General features: G+C 39.4%; 1 protein-coding gene across 4 annotated transcripts in view; it reads right to left on the reverse strand.

The window, feature by feature from the left end:
- Positions 1-22,495, reverse strand: part of ABCC8 (ATP binding cassette subfamily C member 8) — a 72,668-nt gene that overhangs the window by 7,590 nt on the left and 42,583 nt on the right. For 3 of the 4 annotated variants that reach the window (XM_041481128.1, XM_041481130.1, XM_041481131.1), the window contains 17 exons: positions 21,394-21,429; positions 18,039-18,137; positions 17,155-17,239; positions 16,419-16,499; positions 14,276-14,413; positions 11,770-11,895; positions 10,971-11,070; positions 10,128-10,375; positions 9,402-9,562; positions 8,167-8,236; positions 7,345-7,502; positions 6,153-6,245; positions 3,148-3,250; positions 1,724-1,837; positions 976-1,096; positions 684-814; positions 63-141 (listed from right to left, as the gene is read on the reverse strand). In XM_041481128.1, coding sequence (XP_041337062.1) covers positions 63-141; positions 684-814; positions 976-1,096; positions 1,724-1,837; positions 3,148-3,250; positions 6,153-6,245; positions 7,345-7,502; positions 8,167-8,236; positions 9,402-9,562; positions 10,128-10,375; positions 10,971-11,070; positions 11,770-11,895; positions 14,276-14,413; positions 16,419-16,499; positions 17,155-17,239; positions 18,039-18,137; positions 21,394-21,429 — 1,943 coding nt within the window. The remainder of the gene's footprint in view (positions 1-62; positions 142-683; positions 815-975; positions 1,097-1,723; positions 1,838-3,147; positions 3,251-6,152; positions 6,246-7,344; positions 7,503-8,166; positions 8,237-9,401; positions 9,563-10,127; positions 10,376-10,970; positions 11,071-11,769; positions 11,896-14,275; positions 14,414-16,418; positions 16,500-17,154; positions 17,240-18,038; positions 18,138-21,393; positions 21,430-22,495) is intronic. The other variant, XM_041481129.1, reaches the window with a different exon arrangement.

Genomic DNA, 22,495 nt, shown 5'->3' on the forward strand with positions numbered 1-22,495 from the left:
AAAAGACTACCAAGGAACCTTCAGGAGCTAAGCTTGAGTGACACACAAAAGTGTTATCTTACCCTCAAAGGTGTCAACCATTCTGAAAAATGCAAGAGAGAAGGAGGATTTCCCACTGCCTGTTCGGCCGCAGATCCCAATCTGTGACACAGAAAGCAGACGAACATCAGGCAATGAAAATACAGGAAATGGATAACATCTGTACTTGACACTTCAGATGAGAGGGTGGAGGAGCTGTTCTGATTCACAGGATCCTCTTCTCCGCCTGACAGATCAGTCAAACTGAACCAGCCATTACAGAATTGCTGTGTTCATGAGCATTTAAGGATAAATTAAGTCAGCCCTTTAACAGGTAAAATAGGAGAATGGTAATGATGGTAATAAAGACAAGACAGTCATGTGAGAAGAGAAGGATGAAAAGCAGGTCTAGCACTGTAAGGGCTCTCTGTCACTTCTTTTGGTACTGTGTGCTGACAGGAGGGCACTGGGATACTGGGGGGGGTGGTGTTTGCCTCAATACACCAAGCTAAGAATCCCCCAGACTCCTTTCCAGTACACTACACTCTTTGAGAGAAAAAAAACATCTGTAATTCAGTCACCAAAGCATTCTGTGCTATGTTTTAACTCTGATTTATGTGATGTGCTAGTCTGAAGAGCTCCTGAGAACCACTGCAGTTTTTTACCTTTTGTCCTGGTGAGATGTGGGCATTGACATGCTTTAGCACTGGCTTCAGGTTGCTGTCATATCGGACACTGAGGTTCTGGATTTGGATCTCCCCTCTGTCTGGCCAGTTCTGGGGAATCTGTGATGAAGCTGTACCACAGGCACAGGGGGGAAAAAAACCCAACATCAACCTTCTTGTAACAAATTAGTTGGTTCATTAGGTGATTTACTACATTTTTCATGGCAATACCCTGCAAAGTCATTAAAATTCCAGCAAGCTCTTTCTGCAAGCTGCACAAAACTGCACTTACAAAGGAGCCCTTCGTAATTTTCAGCTTCCGTTTTGAGAAGGCCATTGATTCTTTTCACTGCCCCCAGCTGGATCTCCATGTCAGCCAGGTTACGAACCATCCAATTCAGATAGTTAGACACCTGATGTAAAGCAAATACATGACTGAATCCCAGATTTTTAGTAGTTTGCATCATTTGACCAGCATGCAGTTTATTTTCCTACACAAGAACACCTCAGTAAGTGGAAGTTGTGAACACACTGGATGGTACAACACCAACAGGGAGGCAACAATGACTAAAGGTTACATTTCCTAACTGCAGTGCACAGATACTTCAGTACTGCGGAGATCTGATCTACACCAACAGAAAAGAGGGTGGGGGAACAATTAAGACAGGTGAAAAGGCATAATTTTGGTAACTCAACTTTGGACAATCTAGAATGACATACCAGGGCATAATTACAACTGATGCACTGAAAATGTATTCTTCACAATGCAAGACGATATAAAAAATTATGATGCAACTTGTCCATGTCTTGTTGACATATTTGAACTAATACCTCGATGAGATTTGATCTCAAAGCTGAAGAAAGCATACACTCAAATATGTCAACCACCACATGTGAACTGAAGTAAACACATGGTTTCTGTGATGTTACAGTACCCACTATAGATGTACAGACACCTTCAATCTTCCTGTTCATCTTTGTGCCCTGAGGAATTACAAAAAAATGTTTGGGAGAGACAGAAAGGATCCCGAGATTCTTACCATAAGAGCATAGGTTAGTCCCAAGCCTACAAGTCCTGAAGTGATTTTATTATACAGGCAACTGGTAATAGAAGTGACAGCTGCTATGAGTACCACACATGCTCCAATGTACTCCTGAAGGAATATGAATAAGCTCCATCATTATAAGTCTACAAAGGATTAAAACGTTCTCATAACTTTGCACACCAAATAACAAACCCATTGCACAACTTTGAAACACAGGCAGAAACCCCATGGAACTCCATCCAGACTCTACCAGGAACCCATTCCCACTGCTTTCAGCAGGGCTGTGCTGGGGAAGTCAACACAGATACCTCAAGCATATAATGGAGGTGGCTGAAATCATGCAGCTATGTTACCTGGGATAGGAGGGAAGTGCTCATGCATCCCATCTCTGTGGCTGACGGGAGGCTCTGCTGTTGCTGCCGAGTTCCTACCATCCATAACTGTTCAAGCAACCCTTGCACAGCACACACCTATTACCTTAAGGGCCTTTTTCTGCTTTACTTTAAATAATTTGATTTGACTTCCCACAGACAATTCTTGGAGTAAAATTGTGTAACAGACTAGAAAACAAACTCTGTGGGAGGATAACTATCATTTGTCTGTGTTTGAACTGTTTAGTGATATAGGCATTGATCAGAATTAGGAACTTCAGGTGGTTTAGCCCTGAATATATAATAGCATAATAATATTGTATTCAAGTCATACCCAGTACCTGAACTAAATTAGCAAAAGGTACCAATTAAGAAGGAGTCCAAAATGAAGCCATAGAGTGTGACATGAAAAATGAATTAACATACATTTAGCACATCTGAAACAAACCCATGTTACCAGAACAGCATTAGTACACCTGCATTTAAAATTGTGATATAATCTTCCGCAACATAAAATTCCCTGACTTGCTTCTTAGAGAATTATTTTTAATAAACCATTTTTCATGCCAGGCCAATGAATATCTTTGGTTCTTCAGATGACCCCAAAACAGACTCAAACTTATCTACATCCTTCTGCTCATTATAAGAGCTTCCAAGATATTGAAATGTTCCTAGGAAGGCACGAGGCAGAAGCTGCTGGCACAGACTGACATGGTCCCACAATGACATGCTGGCTGGTGGCACAGCTCAACTAGCTCTGATCACTCTTCACACACAGAGGAGCCAATGTGACCCATGAAAACTATTGCTGTCTTGGAAAAACAGCTGCAGACTACAGGGAAAATTCATACCCCATTCAGTGTCCAGGATGGGTTGGGCATATGCTCATTACAGCCAGAGAGACATAGAGGGCAAAGGTATAGCTTTGAGATGAGGCTGGAAAACCATTGCATGCCTCATCAGATTACTTGGAACAAAAGCCAAAAATTCCTTGTGTATAAATAATAACAACAATAACAATAATAATAATAATAATAATGTACTTGCCATGCGAACTTCCAGCCAGCGATTGGCTGCTGTGAGGAAAAGGGAGGCAATGTTGTTGGAATCTGTGTATTCAAGAAGTTTTTGTCGGAATTTGGCTTCATACCTAAAAAAAGGAAACAAAAAAAAAGAAAGGAAGGAAGCAGGAAAGCAAGAGGAAAGGAGAAAAAAAAGGAGTCAGGCATTGGGGTCACAGAAAAATATAATGTAAAATTTAATTTCTGGGGTATGTGCTTATGGACAGCTTGGTGCAGGGTATAAATTAGCTGATCAATAGTTCAGAGTGACATAATTTGTAGTTTTGTATTAGACACAGGCAAAGTGTATTTGTGCAGTATCTTGAGAAGTAATTTAGCCTTCTCTTTTCCAGGCTGAACAACCGCAGCTCTCAGCCTTTGCTCAGAGGAGAGGTGTTTCATCTCTAATCAGTCGCATGCACAGCTTCTCTGGGCAACCTGTGCCAATGCCTCACCATCCTCACAAAAAAGGATTTTTTCCTAACATCTAATCTAATCCTGCTCTCTTTCAGTCTGAATCCGTTCCCCTTGTCCTGTCATTACATGCCCTTGCAAATAGTCTCTCTCATCTTTCTTACACGTTCTCTTCAGCTACTGGAAGGCCACAATTAGGTCACCCCAAAGCCTTCTCTTTTCCAGGCTGAACAACCGCAGCTCTCAGCCTTTGCTCAGAGGAGAGGTGTTTCATCTCTAATCAGTCTGGTGGCCTCCTCTGGACTCACCCAGCAGGTCCCTGTCCTTCCTGTGCTGGGACCCAGAGCTGATGCAGCTGCAGGTGGGCTCTGAGCAGAGCAGAGCAGAGGGGCAGAATCCCCTCCCTGCCCTGCTGCCCACGGGGCTCTGGGTGCAGCCCAGGCTGTGAGCATGTTGCACAGCAGAATGGTTGTTTCTAAATCAGGCATTAGTGTCACCATGTCAGGGCTAGGGACCCCTTCCTCTCCTCAGGGCTCACTGCCCTCAGCCCTCACCACACAGACGTGGCCGTGCTGCTTCTGCAACCAATTCAGCCACATTTCACATCCCTATCTCCATACCATGAGGAATTGTGTGAGGCAGATAGCCTCAGAGAATGTGAGGTATGCATCATGAGTCAGTCATGCACATGGAACAGCGAAGCAAAGTTACCACAGTTGCTGGATTGATGCAAAAATATCAGTTTCTCTTCAGAAAGTGTCTCCAGATTACCAGGTTTTTAACAATACAGACATGTCTTTGCAGAATCCTTCACGTTTACATTTTGTTGATTGTTTAACACAAATGCTATCTGAAGTATCAAAACAAACTATAAAACAGGCCAGGGCATCTGCTGAAGGCATTTTTGCAGGTGCAGCAGTAGCTGTTTTTTTGAACTCCCCTATATTTTTTTTGTACATTTCTTTCCATATGCATTCTGAATAAATCCAGGATGGAGAGTAACCAAGGGTAAGGACGCTTCAGGAACAACTGGCACCTCCTAACAGAATGAATTCCTGAGTTAGTGTTATTTTTAGGGATGCTCACGCTAGCAAGTCTAAACTCCACTCCTGCTAATATGTTAGGCAGCTGAAAAGCTACACAGGCCTAAAAATAACTGGGTTAGCAGCTGAGGCAGGAGGCTGGCAGACAGATGGAACAGATCTCACTGAACACACATGGCTGGCTGGGTCAGAGACACCAGGATTTAAGAAATACTGCAGGATTTAAGAAAAAGGAGGCACCAAACAATTCTTTGACACAGGAATTAATTCCAAGGGGACAGGAAGAATCAAGAGGGAATGCTCTGACAGACTGAAAATATTAGCTGGATGACATTGAATATTGCTTTCTGTATCAACACCAGAAAATATACAGCCATAATGCTTCAAAGATACTCTTGGTCAAGTAAAAGGATACAGGAATGAGAAAAGCAGAAATTAAATGAAAAATTGATTTTTCTGCGAATTGAACATGGACATAACTACAAACCATAGAACATTGTTGGCACTTAATGAATTACATATCCAATAACAGTAATTAATAGAAAACATTAAACTGCTCTACCACTCTTTGGTAAGCTACCTTCAGTCCAAGAGAAACAAACTCTTAAATTGGTTATTCTTTCTTTGATCTATTTATAACCAATTTAAAATAGTTTAAGTTACCTTTGTGCATTACTTCTATTACAAAATTACAATTATAGGTTAGCAAGAACAAATAAACCCTACTGTTTCAAGGATAGAAGGATAACAGTAATAATTAACTGACAAAATACATAGACATCATCTAGATGAGAATCTAGTGGAAAAGTTGATTGTGTTTGACTCAACTGGGAAAAGACAATAATAGCCCTGGTTCAGGGAAAGCAGCTGGTAAGCTCAGCAGTGGTTTTTTATTGGTACCTCTGAGGTATCAGCATGACTGCCAGTTTTCTAACACACATACAGAACCCAGGCACGTTATCAGGTATTCCTGGGCTCCCTGGGAGCTTATGTGGATGGAAAGACAAACCAAAACAGGCAAGGAAATACTTTGTGTCTAGCTTGTATACTTCCAAAATCAGTGTAAACACCCACACTTTCAGCTAGTAACCTGAAAAACCATGCAGGGTGCTACTGTAGCCTCCAAAGTCAGCAGCATGCACAGTTTATCTGCCCAGGACGTGGACACAGATTAGTCTGTACCAAGTTGGTGCATATTAGTTCTGCCATGGAAACTGTCCAAGCCCATCGTCTGCCACACCACAGGCTATGGTAATTGCAGGCTAATTTAGCTTCTTAAATCACATTTGTCCTCAAGTTCTTTTTTCAGGCTGCATGCAAGTGTCTGGACAGCAACCACAAGGCAGATGACCCCCATGTGCTTGTTCTTTTTACAGTGACTCCTCTACATACAAAATGCTTAAAATTCTTCAAAGTTTGACATCCCCCCTTGTCCATGTTGGGGGGCTCTGGATTTTCCAGGCAGAACAGTTTAAGACATAACATTACCTTACTTTCAAATATCTATGTTTCTTATAAAAAAAAAAAACTATACCTGAAGGCTCGGATGGTGGTAAGACCTTCAACAGTCTCTGAAAAATGGGACAGTAATGGTAGCTGAGTGCTGTCATCCAGCTGCTGCAGGTCCCTGGAGAGGGTTATGAAAAGAATTTTGTAAAAAAACAGGTTTGTAGTGCAGTTACTCTCTTGAATCAGGCCCAGGGAGTGAAAAGGAATAGCAGCACCATAGTCATATACATAAGGTTCAGACAGATTGCAAAGCATTGCTGCAGGGGAATGAATTCCCCAGCAGGATTTTTCTTTCAACATTTAACTAGCTGGAGTTCTGAATGGGTCTTTTCCCTTCACTGGCTTGCCTCCTTTCTCCTACATTCCTTTTTCTTGTACTCAATTTTCTATTGATTTAAACACTATTCTGTCTCTGTATTGAATATCAATTTAATGGAATGCTGCAAATAGGAGCTCAAGTTAAGCAGAAGACAAAGCGCACCCCCAGATAACAGCACAACTACTGAGCCAACAGTATCTCAAACTCAGCAAATGAGAGTCTGCACTCATTATTAAGGTGCATTTCTCAATGTCATATTTATTCCTCATATCAGTAAAAGCACATGTAGGGTGAAATCTATTTAGTCTCAGTTTCATCCAGCAGGAAGTAAATTGGTTGCAGACTCCCTCTCAATCTGTGCATATATGAGGGGATGTGCATATTTCTGCATTGCTGCAAACACTTCACAAGAGGGAAACTATCATCTTAGAAAGAGTAAGGTCTCAGATACAATTAAAATTTTTATATTTTTAAAAACTAGAAGGCACCCACAACAGAAGAGGAGGCTCATGCACACTGGATCCTTAATGGCTAGGCAGTACCACATTTCCACTTTCATCTGCACAGGCAGACGTCAGTTTCCCTGTCCACATTTTCTTGCATGCACCCAGCACACAGTCCTTGGGGAAGGACAGAATCCAGTTAGGTTTTTTGGTTTTTTTTTGAGTTCTGTGAACTCCAAAAATCTTTGATCATGCACAAAGACCCTGCTCATGCAGAGTCTGCTTCATCGCAGAAGTTCTGCTCGAAGAGCTGCCGACAAAGGCGCTTGTGAAATGACACAGTGGATTTGTCCCACTTGCAGACAGTGTCACAGCCTTGCCAAATTTAAACACGAAGCTCCCCTGCACTGCAGGATCTATGCCCACTGCCAGCGTGGTGATGGTGGTGCCCTTACCGGGAGGCGACTCGGAAGTACTTCTGGATGAAGTAGCACATGATGGCCAGGGGCACCAGGGCGATGAGGAACATGGGTGTGACGTAGGAGATCACTGCAAGGGCAGACACACACAGCAAGGTGGAGCGGCTCAGGCACTCCAGGGTAGCTGGAATGTGCTGTGCAGAGAAGAAAAAAGCACACAGAATCTTACATAACATGCCCAGCTTAAAACACTACTTCCTTTTCCTTTCTCCTGCTTCCTCCAAAATTTTATCCCTTGTGTATTTTAAGCATACACTTAAATTCTGTTCTTGAATTTACTACTGGGTTTTGGGGACACCTGAAGGGATTTCTGTGAGGCTGCTTCACATCTGCATTGTGGAGCACAATCCTCATGTCAGAGGATTACAGATGGGATGCAGTAGATTTTAGCATCTGCATAAATCCTGGTAGCGCAGTCTGGGGTAAGTAATAGTAATTTGAATTTCAGTCATTTCTATTCTGGGCAATAGCATTTGCTTTTTTCTCATTTCATTTCCTCAAATGAATGTGTTTACCCACTTACAAAAAAAGTAGATACTCTTTAATTTGGGGATATTGCTCTTGATCTTATTTTGCTTCCCTTTTCTATACAGGGCATCTTAGCAAAAGAGATGTTTTTTCAATGTTCATGTAAGATGAAGAACTCATTCAGAACCAAGAAAATCATGATGCAAACTGATACAGTCAAAATTCTAGTTCATCTGTAAGCTTCATCTAGACAAGTCTGTAATAAATAAAACCCCACTTTTTTAGATTAAGATAGGATAACTTGAGAGCTTGAAAATATTTAATCAGTACCTGGTCGATGGTATTGCAGTCAGCTGAAAATCTGTTCAAAATACTTCCCAGTGGGGTTGTTTCAAAAAACCTAAAGTGCCACAAGGAATGGCAAAGTTTATAATACTGATATTAGAACTGATTCGTGTTATTTTGCCTTACCTAAGATAGTTACTGTATCAAAGAAACAAATAAATTGACAGCCATAGTAAAATTTCTCATTTTTCCCAGTACCTATGGCTTTCCAAATCAATGGACATGTCTTGAATTTACAATCACAAGCATGAACCTACAACCACTTAGAACCCTACAACTGCAAGCATGTCCTCAGCTCCCTCTACTGCCTAAGCCATGGACATCACATGATTATACTCGAAAAAATCCTTTCAGATTTTAATTTGAAGCCACTTCAATTCAGAAAAAATTAAAAAGAAGTTGAATTGCAAAGTCTTGCATCTTTCTGGGAACAGAAAATTGTAACAAAAACAACTACTGTTGGAACAATATATTAAAAGACATTTGGATATGAAAAACGCACACTTTATTAATGTTCTGCAGCTATTAGCTGTTCCAGAACTCATGTGGAACCTGAAGTCTAATTTTATCCTGGAAAAAAAATCTAAAAAAGCCTGAGGTTTTTCATGTATGTGATTTTTCCATGTTCTTTGGGTAAAATATAGTTAGCTTAAAAATAAGAGTTTTTTTTTTTTTTTCCCTAGACCTGCAATTTGAATCAAGCTACACCTTTACTTTCATACACAGGAAAAAAACCTTATGGAGGACAACCAAGGCTTCTGCTGGAACAAAGTACACTCCAGTATACTCTAATGATGCCTGTAATGACACTTGTCTAAGCTCATTACCTTTCCTAGACTTGCACAATCACTGCCTGACAGTAAATATTTCCAGTGATTAAGATGATGAAGCATGCTATGAATTATCTGTACCACATATTGATCAATAATTGTGTTTTCTCCCTAATTAAAATCTGCAAAGAGAAATTAAACATGCAAGGAAGCAAATCTCTGAAGTCACAGTCAGGCAGGAGGCATTTGACTTGTGTCTAGGAACTCAAGTAGCCTGGGTACCATTTTCAAAAACTACTCAGAAACTTGACACCTGGTGATTTTTCACTGGTATCTTAAAAATATGCAATGTACAATAATTTCTTAGTAAAAACTGCACTTAGGAGACTGTCTTGAAGTAAAGAAGACAAAATTACTATAATAAAACTTCTATTACAATCAAAGAAATACCTCATTGGAGCCAAAATAATTTTATTTAGTAAAGAAGAGTGTAGCTTTTTGGTGACTTTCAAGCCAGTCCACTCCACTGCTATTGACGTGACAAGGCATAATACGATGCCAAGGCAGCAAAGAATGCTGAAACCTTTTGAATATGGAGAATGGTCAAATTCCTAAAAAACAAAGAGCAACACAAATATTCATTTTAAATTACGTTTAAAATATTATTGTAAATACAGAAGCATGAAAGTGAAAAAATATGAGAGAATATCCTTTTTGTTCCCTAAATTAAACTGTCCATGATTTTTGCCCATCTTAAATCACAATTTATTATCTTTTGGAGAGGGAAGTGTTTGCATGAAAATGAGCAATAAATCAGAAATTTAAAATCAAGGAACACCATAAAAAGCCCAGGTTTCTGTGAGAGTGCAACAGTGCAGGGAAAACAAAAAAGAACTCTGATATCAAAATTACTTTAGAAACCCAGGTTTGAAAGTACAATACATCAATACACTATATATCAATATACAATAAATCTAGCAAAAGGAGAAAGACCACACCAAACTTAACTTCATTTTACTGTGCTGTGTATGCAAAAATGCATTGAGCTTCAAAGTACTCTGGATGGTTCTTTTATAGAAAAAAAGCACATTGCATACAAATCTCAGAGCAGAGGTTGACAGCAGGAGAACACCCCCAGTGAAGTCATAAGAGGAAGGTGAACAAGGCAGTGCCTACCATGCACTGGGAGCAGTTTTTTGTCTCGGGCTCCATCTTGATAGAAATGGCATGCTCGGTCCAGAGTGCCAGGCAGTAGTCGATGGCCACCATCACCGTGTGCTTCAGCAGCTGGGACAGGAGCAGCAGGGGCAGCAGAAGGATCCCTGCTGCACTCAGGTACTTGCCACAGGCTCTCCAAGGCATCTTGGCTCTCTGATGCAGCACTGAAGACAGGTTGTCTTCGTCATCACTCTCTGTTACTTCTTCTGCAAGGTACAAGAAAAAGGACAGCCGTGCTGACATACATATCCAAGGGACTGGCAAGTGGTAGCTACAAACCAGGTCTTTCCATCCAGTACAAAGGGTGGCTTTAAGGTCAAAGCACCTGCTCAGAACTGCATGCATTAAACTGCTAAACTTAATAGTAATGCACACAAAAAAGATGCAAAATCCCTCAGCACTTGGTGATCAATTTCTTCAACCATGTTTTTGCAATGTGAAAGCACTGGCTGGATAAAAATCAATTGCAGTCTCTTTCCTTTGTAAAACTTTAAGAAAATATGTTTAGCTATTGACAGGTGAAGTTTCCTAGCATATTGTTTAATACTATTCTTCATTCATTATTAAATTGTATTTGCATATAAGAAAAAACCTCGGAAGTCTGGAGGAAGCGATGACTTGTGGACGCTTGCAATCACTCTGGTCCAGAGGTCAAAGCAATTGATACAAGCCCTCCTATAAATCACAACCCACATGAAAAACATTTTGTTCTCTTGCCAATTTGAATGTGTTAATCATTCTAATATAATTTAAGTGTGAAACGGTAATGTACTGGCAGTGGGCTCAAAGGATGCCCTTTACCTTCATCCTCTTCATCATCTTGCAGCAATGCTTCCCGGGAATACATTGTCCTCCGGAGGTTTGTTCTTTCCAAAACAGGGTTTTCCTCAATAGCTGTTTCCTGAAAAAGGGACACAGCTCATGTGTTTTCAACCAGAGAATTAATACCAAAAAATTGCTACTTGTGATAAAACTGTTTCCACTTAATGAAAAATAGAAGTGGGAATCTTACAGCAGGCAGCCATAAGTGATTGATTTTCTAGGTCTGTGTAAAACCAAAGGACATAAATTAAATATCTAACATTCATTTCAGCTTGTCAGTCCCAGCCCTCCTGGAATCCTAACTTGGACAGTTATCTCCACTTAGTAAGAACTAAGATTAATATCTCATTCTTCTTGTGTTATAAGTATGAAAGACAAAATAACTTCATAATTTAGGGAACTTGATATAGGCATATCTGAAAAGCTTCCACCCAAGGCAATGAGTAAATTCAGGCATATCTATAAAACCAGCTGTCAATATTAGCAAAGCTTTTCCTAAAATGGCCATATTTGTAATCCTTAGGTGACAATATTGGCTAGGGCTTCCTACCAAGAATGGAATAGAACAGAATCAAGGAAATATGAGAATGTCCAGATGAAGGAATTTATCTTAAGAGATAAATAATAACGGTAACACCAGTACTACAGTCATATTAAGTTAGACATCACACACAGCATGTCAATTCTTGTTAAACCTTGCAAACTAAGGCAAAAAAAAAAAAAAACAAAACAAAACAACATTTTCTTGCACATATTGATTGCCCTGCCCATAAAAAACCTTCTCCAGCTCTTGGTCTTGTCGATTCATTAATGTCTTCCAGTGTTCAAAGAGCTCAGTCTCTGATTTCTGAATGTCCTTGAGTGTTCCTTCTCTCTGGATGTTACCGTCTTTCATCGCAATTATCTAAAAAGTCAGAAACAAAGTGCTGAGATAAATAGCCAGGTATGACTATTTATTTTAAAGCTATGTTGCTGTGCTTTGACAGGATTTTCTCTTTTCTTAAATAAATAATATTTCCACAAACAAATCTGTCTCCAAGAAGACCGTGACATTATCTCTTGGCTCCATCCCCTTCATTCAAGATGCTGAAAACCCAGAAACTTCCTGCACTCCATGTTTTCAGAAAAGGCTGCCTTTAAGAAAGAAGAATGGGATCCCTGTTGGCAGATCTGTGCCTAAATACAAGTCATTAGCAAGATCAGATTTTAGAGTTCTCTTACCTCCTAAAAGGAAAAAGCTTTTAGCAAGACATTGAGTGCAGGAGGTTTTGCCCTCATTCAGGCAATTAGATATGAGCATGCTGGCTCCTTCTCTGATACCATGGACTGATAAGGAAGAGCTAGGCAATTTGAATCCCTAAAGCCTTAAAAGCATAAAATAGTGGGCACAGTTTGGAAAAGAAAAATATCTATGCAAGACAAAGTCTGCAGGGAGCAGTTTCCAGTTTGTGTCAGCGTAACTATGTTAGACACACAATGGAACTACCACCACTCTGGGTCTGACAGGGACAACTGGAACATGAGGCATGCAGACTGCAAACCCCCATCATTACAAAAGAGTTAATGCACTATTTATTTTTCTCTCTCCTTGGAAACTCAGAAATTTCCACAGGCAGGGAGTGGGGAAATAAACAATTTCATTTACTGCAAAGAATTTACTTTCAATTATTGCTATGAATTTGCACCAGAGAGAAGGTAAAAGTAAAGAAAACAAGGATCTTTTTGTGAACAATTTATTCAGCAAACCTGCAACTGGGCTGGACCTTGAATTCTTCTGAGGATTTTGTTGAAAAGATTTAGGGAGACCATGACATAAACTTCAAACTATATTTTTATTTAAAATTTCTCAACAAAATAAATATTTCCTCTTTACTCCATTGGGTAAGAATTGCTAAGGATTAATGAAACCTATACTTAGGGAAAAACATGAACTATTTTGTAATAAATATTTTTTATTATGAAGTTCATACAAATCCTTTCTGTGCTACTGTTTGAAACAGTGTATTTCATAAAAATATTACACATCTAGAAGATAAAAATAGAGCAATTTTCGTACATCTCCTGAAACAGCAACATCTAGAAATAGGTCTTCTATTCACAAAGAAAATTAAAACAATTACACTGATGAACAGCCATAGCCTTCATTGCCTTTAAAAAATTGCAGATATACAACAGTAAAAAAGAAGAAGTTGAGAGGGACTCATAGGGAGGGGAAGAAGGCAAAAAATTCCAGTATCCCAAGAGAGACTAATTTGAAAACCAGGACCATATTGAGAACAGTGGTAACTCTAAAGGTAAACAAACAACTGAGGGACAAGGTCACAGCAGAGACCATAAATAACAATTGCTGCCCACAAAAACCTGATCAGAACAAGATGAATGTCTATCTGCAACTTTATACCAAGCCAGCATGAAGCTCAGGAAGCAGCTGCAATATGATTATTTCTTGAGACCTGGAAACTGCTGCTATAGCTTGTGCAAGATGTGAAAGAGAGAAGTCCTGCTAGGAGGTATAACTGCAGTCATCAATCATCATGGACCAGGAGACCTGGGAGGCTGGAAAACTGCAGAAATAAGTGCAAGGCCAATGGGAACTAATGAATAAAAAAAAAAAAAATCCAAACCCCCAAAAATTCCTTCTTCATCTTTGACATTTCCAATTAAAAACTGGTATAGAAAGCATACCTCCATTTTTTTTCCTTTAAAGTAGAAGATATAAAAAAGAAACCTAACAAACAAATGCTACACCATTTCTTAAAATCTTGCCCACACACAAAGGGCAAAGATGTTCTTAATATACTAGCATATACTTAATATGCTAGTACTAACCAGAGGGAAACACTGGGTTTTTTCCTTATATTTCCATACCTCTCAATATCCACCTTGCATAAATGAACCTTTTTCTGTGATAGCACAAATTCCTAGTAACATCCCAGCAGAGGCAAAGGTGTTACTCAAACATTTCACTTTTTTGAGGTCAAAAAATTAGCCAAAACATCCAATATAACTAATGTTTTGTGATACTCAATATATTTCAAATGTAACCTGCTTTCATAAGAGTATTAAGTAGCAGCTCTACGAAAATCCAATGTATTTAGGTGTTCCAAGATGAGAATCTCAAAATTATGGCTCCCCTAATAGGCAGATTTTCAAAAGACCTTTATTATATATCTTCTCACTGAACTATTACTTGGTGGAGATATGAAGTGAAAGCACTGTTTGCAGCAAGACATGTTCCTGCCATGTTTTTTCCTGCACAGAAAAATTGAGAAGAGGTTCCTTACCCAGTCAGCATGGGGCAAGTACTGCAGCTTGTGAGTCACCAGCACAATGGTCCGCTTGTCCTCCCGCAGCATCTTCAGGATCCCTTCTTGCATGAGATGGTCACTCAGGTGGATATCCAGGGCAGAAAAAGGATCATCCTGTCATGAGGATAAGGGGTCAGCTTTTGGATCCAGAACTTGTGGGTTAAAACAGGTTTTAATACCAGTAAAGCCAGATAGATAAACACAGGCACATAAATGAGGCCATCAGATCAAAATTGTGCTGAGGAATGGTTTCCTTAATTTACAGAACACCAAAACTCGAGCTGTGTTTTTGCAGAGAGCACTGAGTAACACCAGCTGTGTCAATCCTACAATTCTGTAGGGTGTTCTGGGACCTGCCCCTCTCTCCAGATGTGTTCATGGCCCACACAGGTGGAGAGCATGGCTTCTGTCAGGCTCCCAGTGTGGGTCTGTGGCAGATATTGCATTACTGCTCCAGGGATAGAGACAATGACCATATATCTGTCTCCATTGAATATCACTGCCTTCAGTTACTTTTTTTTTTTTCTTTTCATAAATCAATACTCTATTAACAAAGAATGACCAAAAAATCACAAAAGAAGCAATATTGATCATTTTCTTGACTCAGCTCAGATGTTTGATTTGAGACCTACATTATCTTATTGAATCAATCAATTATATGCAATTCATTTAGGCATAAATTAATCTGTACCATCTTTTGGAAAACTTGTTTACCTAATCTTATTTATATGGAATCAGAAACCTTTTGATTTGATTTGATATTTCTGCTTGCAATAGTGATACTGGCTGTAGGATTTACCTAGTGTTACTATTTCACACTATAATATTACACTAAACCCAGGCTTCATTAGAAATCAAAAATATCTGAAATTAGCAGTAAGATAAAGATGGCTACTTAGATTCTAATAAACCAGAGCATCACAACATAAAGCACCTAGGAAGTGCTTTTGAAACACAGTAACTTCATGATCCAAAATTTTCTCTCAAAACTGTGTGTGCACTGTGCTCGCTGAGCAAGGATGTTGTCAGCTCTGCTGCTGCACTCTTCTGACCTGGCACAGACCTAAACATCAGCCACATGACATTTGTACTTGTGAGAGTGAAGTTTCACAGGTATTTCTTTACAAAACCAGCCTTAAAAGAACTGAGTGTTTGCTAATACTAACATATAGGGTTCCTGGTTATTTTCTAAATATTAATACCGGAAATAAAGTTTATTTGTAGGTGTTTTTCCATTGTCAAACCGTAAGAGAACCTGCTGTTATTAGGAGGTTACTGAGTGTGCTTCACAGAAGGACAAAATGGGCAAAACCAAGTTACAGACCAGTAGTGGATCAGCTGATTTGGAGCACCTGACCCAACTGCCCCCTACTACCCTGCACTCTGATCTTTGCCTGGAAATGCCCTACACATGAAGCAAGCACAGATTGGTCAGCCTAATTACAGGGAAAGGTCTAAATAGCTTCCCTTTCTTTTAGGGATGACATCTAATGTGCACAGCTTTTCTAATTCTACGTGATTTATATCTCACCGTCATCCCAGCTGGATTAAAACCTTTTAGAAAACTGAGCTCAAGAAGGAAGTCCTAAATGGGAAAGCCAGCCAGCTCACTACAAGTGAGTGTGTAAGATGCATCTGTTTTCCCACCTGGGAAGGTATTAGAACTTGCTGTCACTGTCTTTCCATAGCTGAAGCTGGGACAAGATATACAACAGGCAATTCAGGGTGCAAAAGCAGCTTAGTTTGTTGCAGAAAAGAAACACCCCAGACATGAGGCAACATTAATTTTAGGCCTGAGACAGCTTAGGAATTTCATGAACACAGTTGAAACTATTACATTTCTGAGACCCAAAAATAGAAGCAAGGGTCAAATTGAACTTGTCAACATAGTGAGAAGAGAAGCATCAGCATTTCAATGTACAATACCTACCTGTCTGTCTGCAGCCTTTACAAAATGCTTCCTACCTTCAGGCTAGCTGACAAGAGATATAAAACACACAGTGCACATTTGGCTGGGCTCAGCGAAACACAATCTTCAGCATGTGACCCATGAAATACTCTAAATGAAAAAAGCAGCTCCCTCTTCTGCATGGAGCATAAACAGAAGGGCACTACTCACCAGAAACACAACATTTGTCTGCTGGTAAAGCGCTCGTGCCACGCTGATCCGCTGGCGCTGCCCTCCAGACAGATTAATACCCTGGAGATAAGCAGGAGAGAAACAATTAGACAGTTAAAGAAAACATCAACTGAATATTCATATTCCTTATTCCCATTGGATTATCCATAGAAGACTTTTCTGGGCAGAGAAACATGAGAAATTTTTCCGATGTGTGGGCCTGTAATGCATCCTTGTAGTGTTTTAGGGGGCATTTTTGGGGTTCTTTTGTTTGTACCAGTTCCAGTACATGCTAGAGTAAATTGTTTACAAATCTCTGGCTTCTGCTTCCTTTCTCATCACTCCCTAATCTTCCCTGATATGATAAAGCCATTGATTAACCTGCCCTTCTGTAAATCAAAGGGCTCTAAAAATATATCTATGTATTATTATTTATTTTTCTGTTACTTCTAAAGAAACCAAAAAATATCCTGTTAAGTCAGGATACCTGCAATAGCAGCTGCAGAACAGTCAAACGTTCTGATAGCAGCACATTTAAATCATTTCACCTCACATAAATGACAGTGTTTCCATGTTCACTGAGCAATGAGCTTTCAGACTAATGACCCAAACATACACTTAACTAAAAGATTACCTTTGTTGCCAAATAACCTGTAAGATTTTAAGAACCAACAAAATAATAAACCCCCCTCTATATATTTAAACCAAAAATAGAAGCCTGTAGCTGTTTACTGACCCTCTCTCCAATCTGGGTTTGGTCTCCGTGAGGCAGAATGTCAATATCAGGCTGGAGGGAACAAGCATCAATTACTGCTTTGTACCTGTGGAAACAAAAAGGCAACAAAATCCACATAGATACTGCTGGAGAAGCACATTTCCCACCTGCAGAGGAACAAAAATTAACCAGCTGGAAAAAATCACACAGTGGAAAACATATTTGTTAGTCACTAATTGTTCTAATGGGATCTCTTTCAGTCACAGGCAAGTAAGTAATGTTTCAGTTCAGAAAAAGCATCTTATGTCAGCTTCCCAAATAAAAATGTTAAACAGCTAAACCTAGGAAAAACAAATATAACTTCTTTCAAGGTATATTGCCATTTTTAGCAGTTGTCTTTCACACCCAGGGCCTTTGTTTCTTGTTTCAATATCCAAGGATGACAGAAAATAAATGAGTGTAGGATGCAAACACATAATCAACCACTTCTTTTAAGGATGGGGGAATGGAATACCAGCAACTGATTCCTAAGTATTTTACAACGTCTGGTGGGCATTTGTACTGAATAAAAAGGCAGCCCATCAATTCTTTACAAACAATATTCCCACTCCCAAGCAGGTGATGTCCTTCCAGGAGAGGCAAACTAGTCAATCACGTGAGAGAACACTGCATGCTAAACAAACATGGTCCTTGGAAATGGAAACATTTGTACACCTGAGTTCAAGTGAGACAAACCCTGTCTCTTGTGTCACCCAGGAAAAGCGTGCTCAAAGGGGGAGACTGTCACCTTCAGGCAGGTGCAGAAGTTTTGTTCCTACAGGGAGATGGGGCCCCATGTGTGACCCACATGACCCCAATATTTATGGAAAAGGGAAGAAAAACACAACAGTGCTGGAACCTGTTACCTCTGCTTGTTAAAAGAGCTTTCAAATGTGATATTCTCTTCCACTGTGGCATTGAGCAGCCAAGGCTTCTGGGATGCATAAGCTACTGCACCTCTTTTCCTAGAGAAAAAAAGCAAACACAGGAGTTCCCAGCTTACCAGTGCAATTGCTGCTTTTGGAAACAATTTTCTTGTAGGTGATGAAACTAGTAATTAGTCTTCAAAAATGTTTTCCTTTCTTTCTTTAGGACAATCAATAGCTTTTCCATCAAGGAAATACATAAATTTCCAACAGAATACTGGAATGGTTTTCCCAACTGAATTTTACTTTGCTCCGTCTTCTCCTACTGTGAGGTGGGATTTGGGGAGACCAGCTCAATAAAGCTGCCTCTTGAGCAGAGTGGATGGCAGTAGGAAAATTACCAAATACTGAATCCCAGCTCTGTTTGGATAGATTAATAAAAAATTAAATGTGTAGCAGATGACTAGTTAGGCAGCACATTTCAGGAGGGATATTCTAGCAAGATAAAGTGTTTCAAAAAGATCCAAACAGCTTCACAAATGCACAAAGGCAGTTCCCTCTGCCATTATTTTCCCCATTCTTAGAAGAGAACTAGAGCTAGAAAGTAAATGAATAAGTAATTTCTATGCCTGTAAAGGCAAGAAAAGAGAACACAGACAAAAAACATTTGCTGAATTTCCCCCAGTGAAATGGCCCTCATAATGGATCATCAGAAGGGACAATTTACCAGGTACAGTCAACAGGATCTTACTCACTATGAACACATTATTTAACAGAAATTATTATTATTATTGGAAAGTGCCTGCTAGAGAATTTGTGCTTTTGTTGTCTGTTGGGCATTAAGGATCCCAGTAAGGCAGAGCTGGGAGAAAGACAACATCTTTTATCAGAAGAACTGTTACTTTTGGAAAACTCATTGGCATATCATCCTTTCTACAGAAAAGGCAGATAGAGGGATCATATGCCTAAAAGCATATTTGTTTTCTTCCTAGCTCTATCAGCTAATCCAATAAAAAGATAGGACCTCTCACCCAAATGTGGCCTTTGTCTGCTAGACAGCCGTTATGGCAGCCTATTTCTATTTAGACCCAAAAGCAATTCAAAGCATGACTTAAAAAAGTACATTTTATTTCTCTTTATAAGTTAAGGTCACTTGCCCTTCTCATTTTTTTTCAGGCTTTTACCAAGCTTGTTTAGAAACCAAGATAGGATCCAATTTTTGTTGATGACTTGAAAGAACACACAATTCCACTATTCTGCTAACATGATTCCAAGCTGAAATTTATGATGGTTCACTAGAATTTCATTATGCTTTATGCATTTTCTTTACTGGAAAATGAAACAGAAATAGCTAAACAAAAGAAAAAATAAAAGACAGAAAATATCCCCTAGGCAGCCCAGCCTGCAGCCCCAAAATCTAATTCAAAGAGTATTCAGGTCTACCTCAAGAAAGCAGCACTTTTTCAATCTGTATGAAATTTTCATCTCAATAATTGAGAAAAAATTGCTCTGAGCATTCCAAGATGAAAATGTATTCCCTTCCCTTCCTTTTCATTGCTTAAACTGTAACTTTGCAGCTCATAATTCTCAATGTGATCAAAAAGTTACTGCTAGTTTTTGAAAAATATCAGCAAAGTTTTGAGGAAAAAACTTTTACAACTTTTGCAGAAAGCGTTCTTTGGTTGAGTGAAGATATGGGTCCTGCCAGTGTGATGCACTCCATGCTGATGACGAGCACAATGTCTAGGAATACCACTCACATTTGGATTACATTCTGCTTTTAGGACATCAGTGAGAATTCCTTACTGCAAGAACTTGGCAACAGGCCAAAACTGATTATGGACTGAGGATTTAGTAAATTCCTCTAAATTAATCCTAATTGCAAACTGACACTAGGATGGCATATCAGGACTGATCATACTTTGACATAAACAAAAAGCCTGCAAGTACTTGCAAGCTTCTTTTTCACATATATGAAATCTACTGTAGGTCCACAGTGCTGCTTACCATAGAGACAATCAAACAATTGTTACTGAAAGGTGAGAAACACGTGGCTGAAAATCCAGAGAACAAAATATTCTGCCATGGAGTGTGAAAGACTTGCTCTGAAAGTCTGCCTTGAATACCCATAAGGTTTCACAGTTTTAGAACTGAATGCAAACCAATGGTTTAGGACACACAGGCCTTTCAGGGATTATTCTGTGGGTGGAACTGATTGCTTTCTGTCCCCAGACTGCATAAATAACTGTATGTCTCAGCAATGGAGTGTGTTTTTTCCCCTCTGATAACACAGCAGGCTAACCATAGCCTCTTAATTATCACAGAGGTGCAGACAGAAAAATTCAGCCTTGCAATAAATAGGGAAAATGTTCCCTGAGCTCCCTGGAGACTATGAACTTTGTCTAACATAGAATCAAGCCCGTTTACTAATTATGAATCAGATTAATTCTTCAGAAACAACACTGTCAAAAGGAACAACATTCACTTCTTTACAGTGTGGGTGACTGAGCACTGGAACAGATTGTCCAGAGAGGGTGTGGAGTCTCCCTCACTGGAGATACTCCAGAACCATCTGGACACAATCCTGCGCCATGTGCTCTGGGATGGCCCTGCTTGAGCAGGAAGGTTGGACCCTGTGGTCCCTTCCAACTTACTCTTTCAGTCATTCTGTTGTGAAGATTGTTTGCTTCAACGTATTAATTTATCTCTACTTTCACATTTAATTTTGTTAAGTACAGGAGGTGCAGTAGATCTTCAAGATCAAACACAACTAGTTAAGGGACACTCATATATGAATCTCAGTGCCCTAATAAAACTACAAAGTCAGATGCTGGCAGTTTTTAAAAGTAAATAGATGCACTTAAAATGCAATGGAGTTAGGATTATGATGGAGGAAATAATATATTGCAAAGCCTTTCCTCTGTGTTTTGGGATTGCTGACTCCAGTTTTGTCTTGATTATCTGCACAATTCATTAACTTCTACTACAGTCAACTCAAATTCAAATGTTCTTCAGATATGAGAGAAACGTGTACTGCTCTGCATTATAACTTCAAATGCAAAAAATATGCTTCTTGTATTTTCAGCTTGATGGAAAGTATTGGAGCATTCTGGTATTGCCAGTCCTGAGCATTCAGGAAGAAATCTTTCTGCCATTATTAAACTTCAAGGGTCACCTGTTTGTTTTTGTTTTAGATCTTGCAGTAGCTGCATACAGAGACATCCTGTTTGTCTTCTAAGTGGGAATATTAAACTCATTAAGTGCAGAAACTGCTGAACAATGTTCACCAAGTCACAGAATGGCTGAGGTTGGAAGGGACCTCTGGAGCTTCCCATTAGTTTTTAAAATGCTGTACCTGACTTCCATGTCAACAGGAGGTTCTTTCTCTGGGCTGTAGAAAACAAACACAAGGGTTTTAATAAAAAAATTATTCAGACAATGCAAATAACAGCACAAAGTAATATAACTATGCTATAATTAAAAATACAGCAAAATGACTGCATAACAGAAATAAAGCTCTTTTTCTGCTAAAATTCTGTGCTATGTGATATTGACCTAAAAAACGTAGAGTTAAAGCTTCAGTTTGGAGAAGTGCTAAACAACCTAGCACTTCTACAACCTTTAACACTTATGAGTAAAACTCAAGACCTCAAAAGACTTTGACCCAAAATACTTTTCTGAGAATACCAAAAATGTTCTACAGGATGTTAGTGCAACAAAACCATCAGAGGCATTCGTACAACACTTAACCAACCAGGATTCCCAGAACATATGATAATGTAGTTAACTGTTTCATCCAGTCTAACAGTCTTTCCTACATTTCAATACTCTTGCCATACTGTTGTGCATGTTATCTCACTCTTCCCCATCCATTTCCATACCAGTTTCAGACTGGTATGATTCAAACATGAGACTGATTCTGATAATACCTCTCTTTTATCATCATGGGTTCAAATGGCTTCCCTTCAACTTGGCCCAGAAACTTCAGTCTCTGAACACAGAAAGGACTGTAAGATTTCAAAGTACCCTTTACCATGAGGCTTAGACATGAGGTTCATATAAGTTCCTCTTATACTACACACAGATGGGAGCAGCAGTTTTGCTGCTCAGCCTGACAACCAGGCAACATGTCTGAGAAATAAAGTACATGTGAGAGAAGAAGCTGGCAAATCTAAAGAAAAGGCAGGGGAATAGTTGGAGAATCACAGAAACTAGAAAATATTCTGGTCAGTAAAAGCCACACAATTTAGCCTAAGTCAAAGTAAGGGAGGCCATATGACACTGCTGATTTCAACAACAAAGTTCTCATTGAGTCCAGCAGGAAGAGGATCATCACTTTTACAAGGTTTACCATTCTGGAGATTTGTGCCCCAAAGACAGAAAGCTTTGTTCTTAGTTGATTTGTTAAATATTCCTAAAATCTGGGAGCTTGTGAATCAGGTAAAAATAATTTCTGT

Source organism: Pyrgilauda ruficollis, unplaced genomic scaffold, assembly GCF_017590135.1.
Source record: "Pyrgilauda ruficollis isolate IOZ18807 unplaced genomic scaffold, ASM1759013v1 scaffold55, whole genome shotgun sequence".
NCBI lineage: Eukaryota > Metazoa > Chordata > Aves > Passeriformes > Passeridae > Pyrgilauda > Pyrgilauda ruficollis.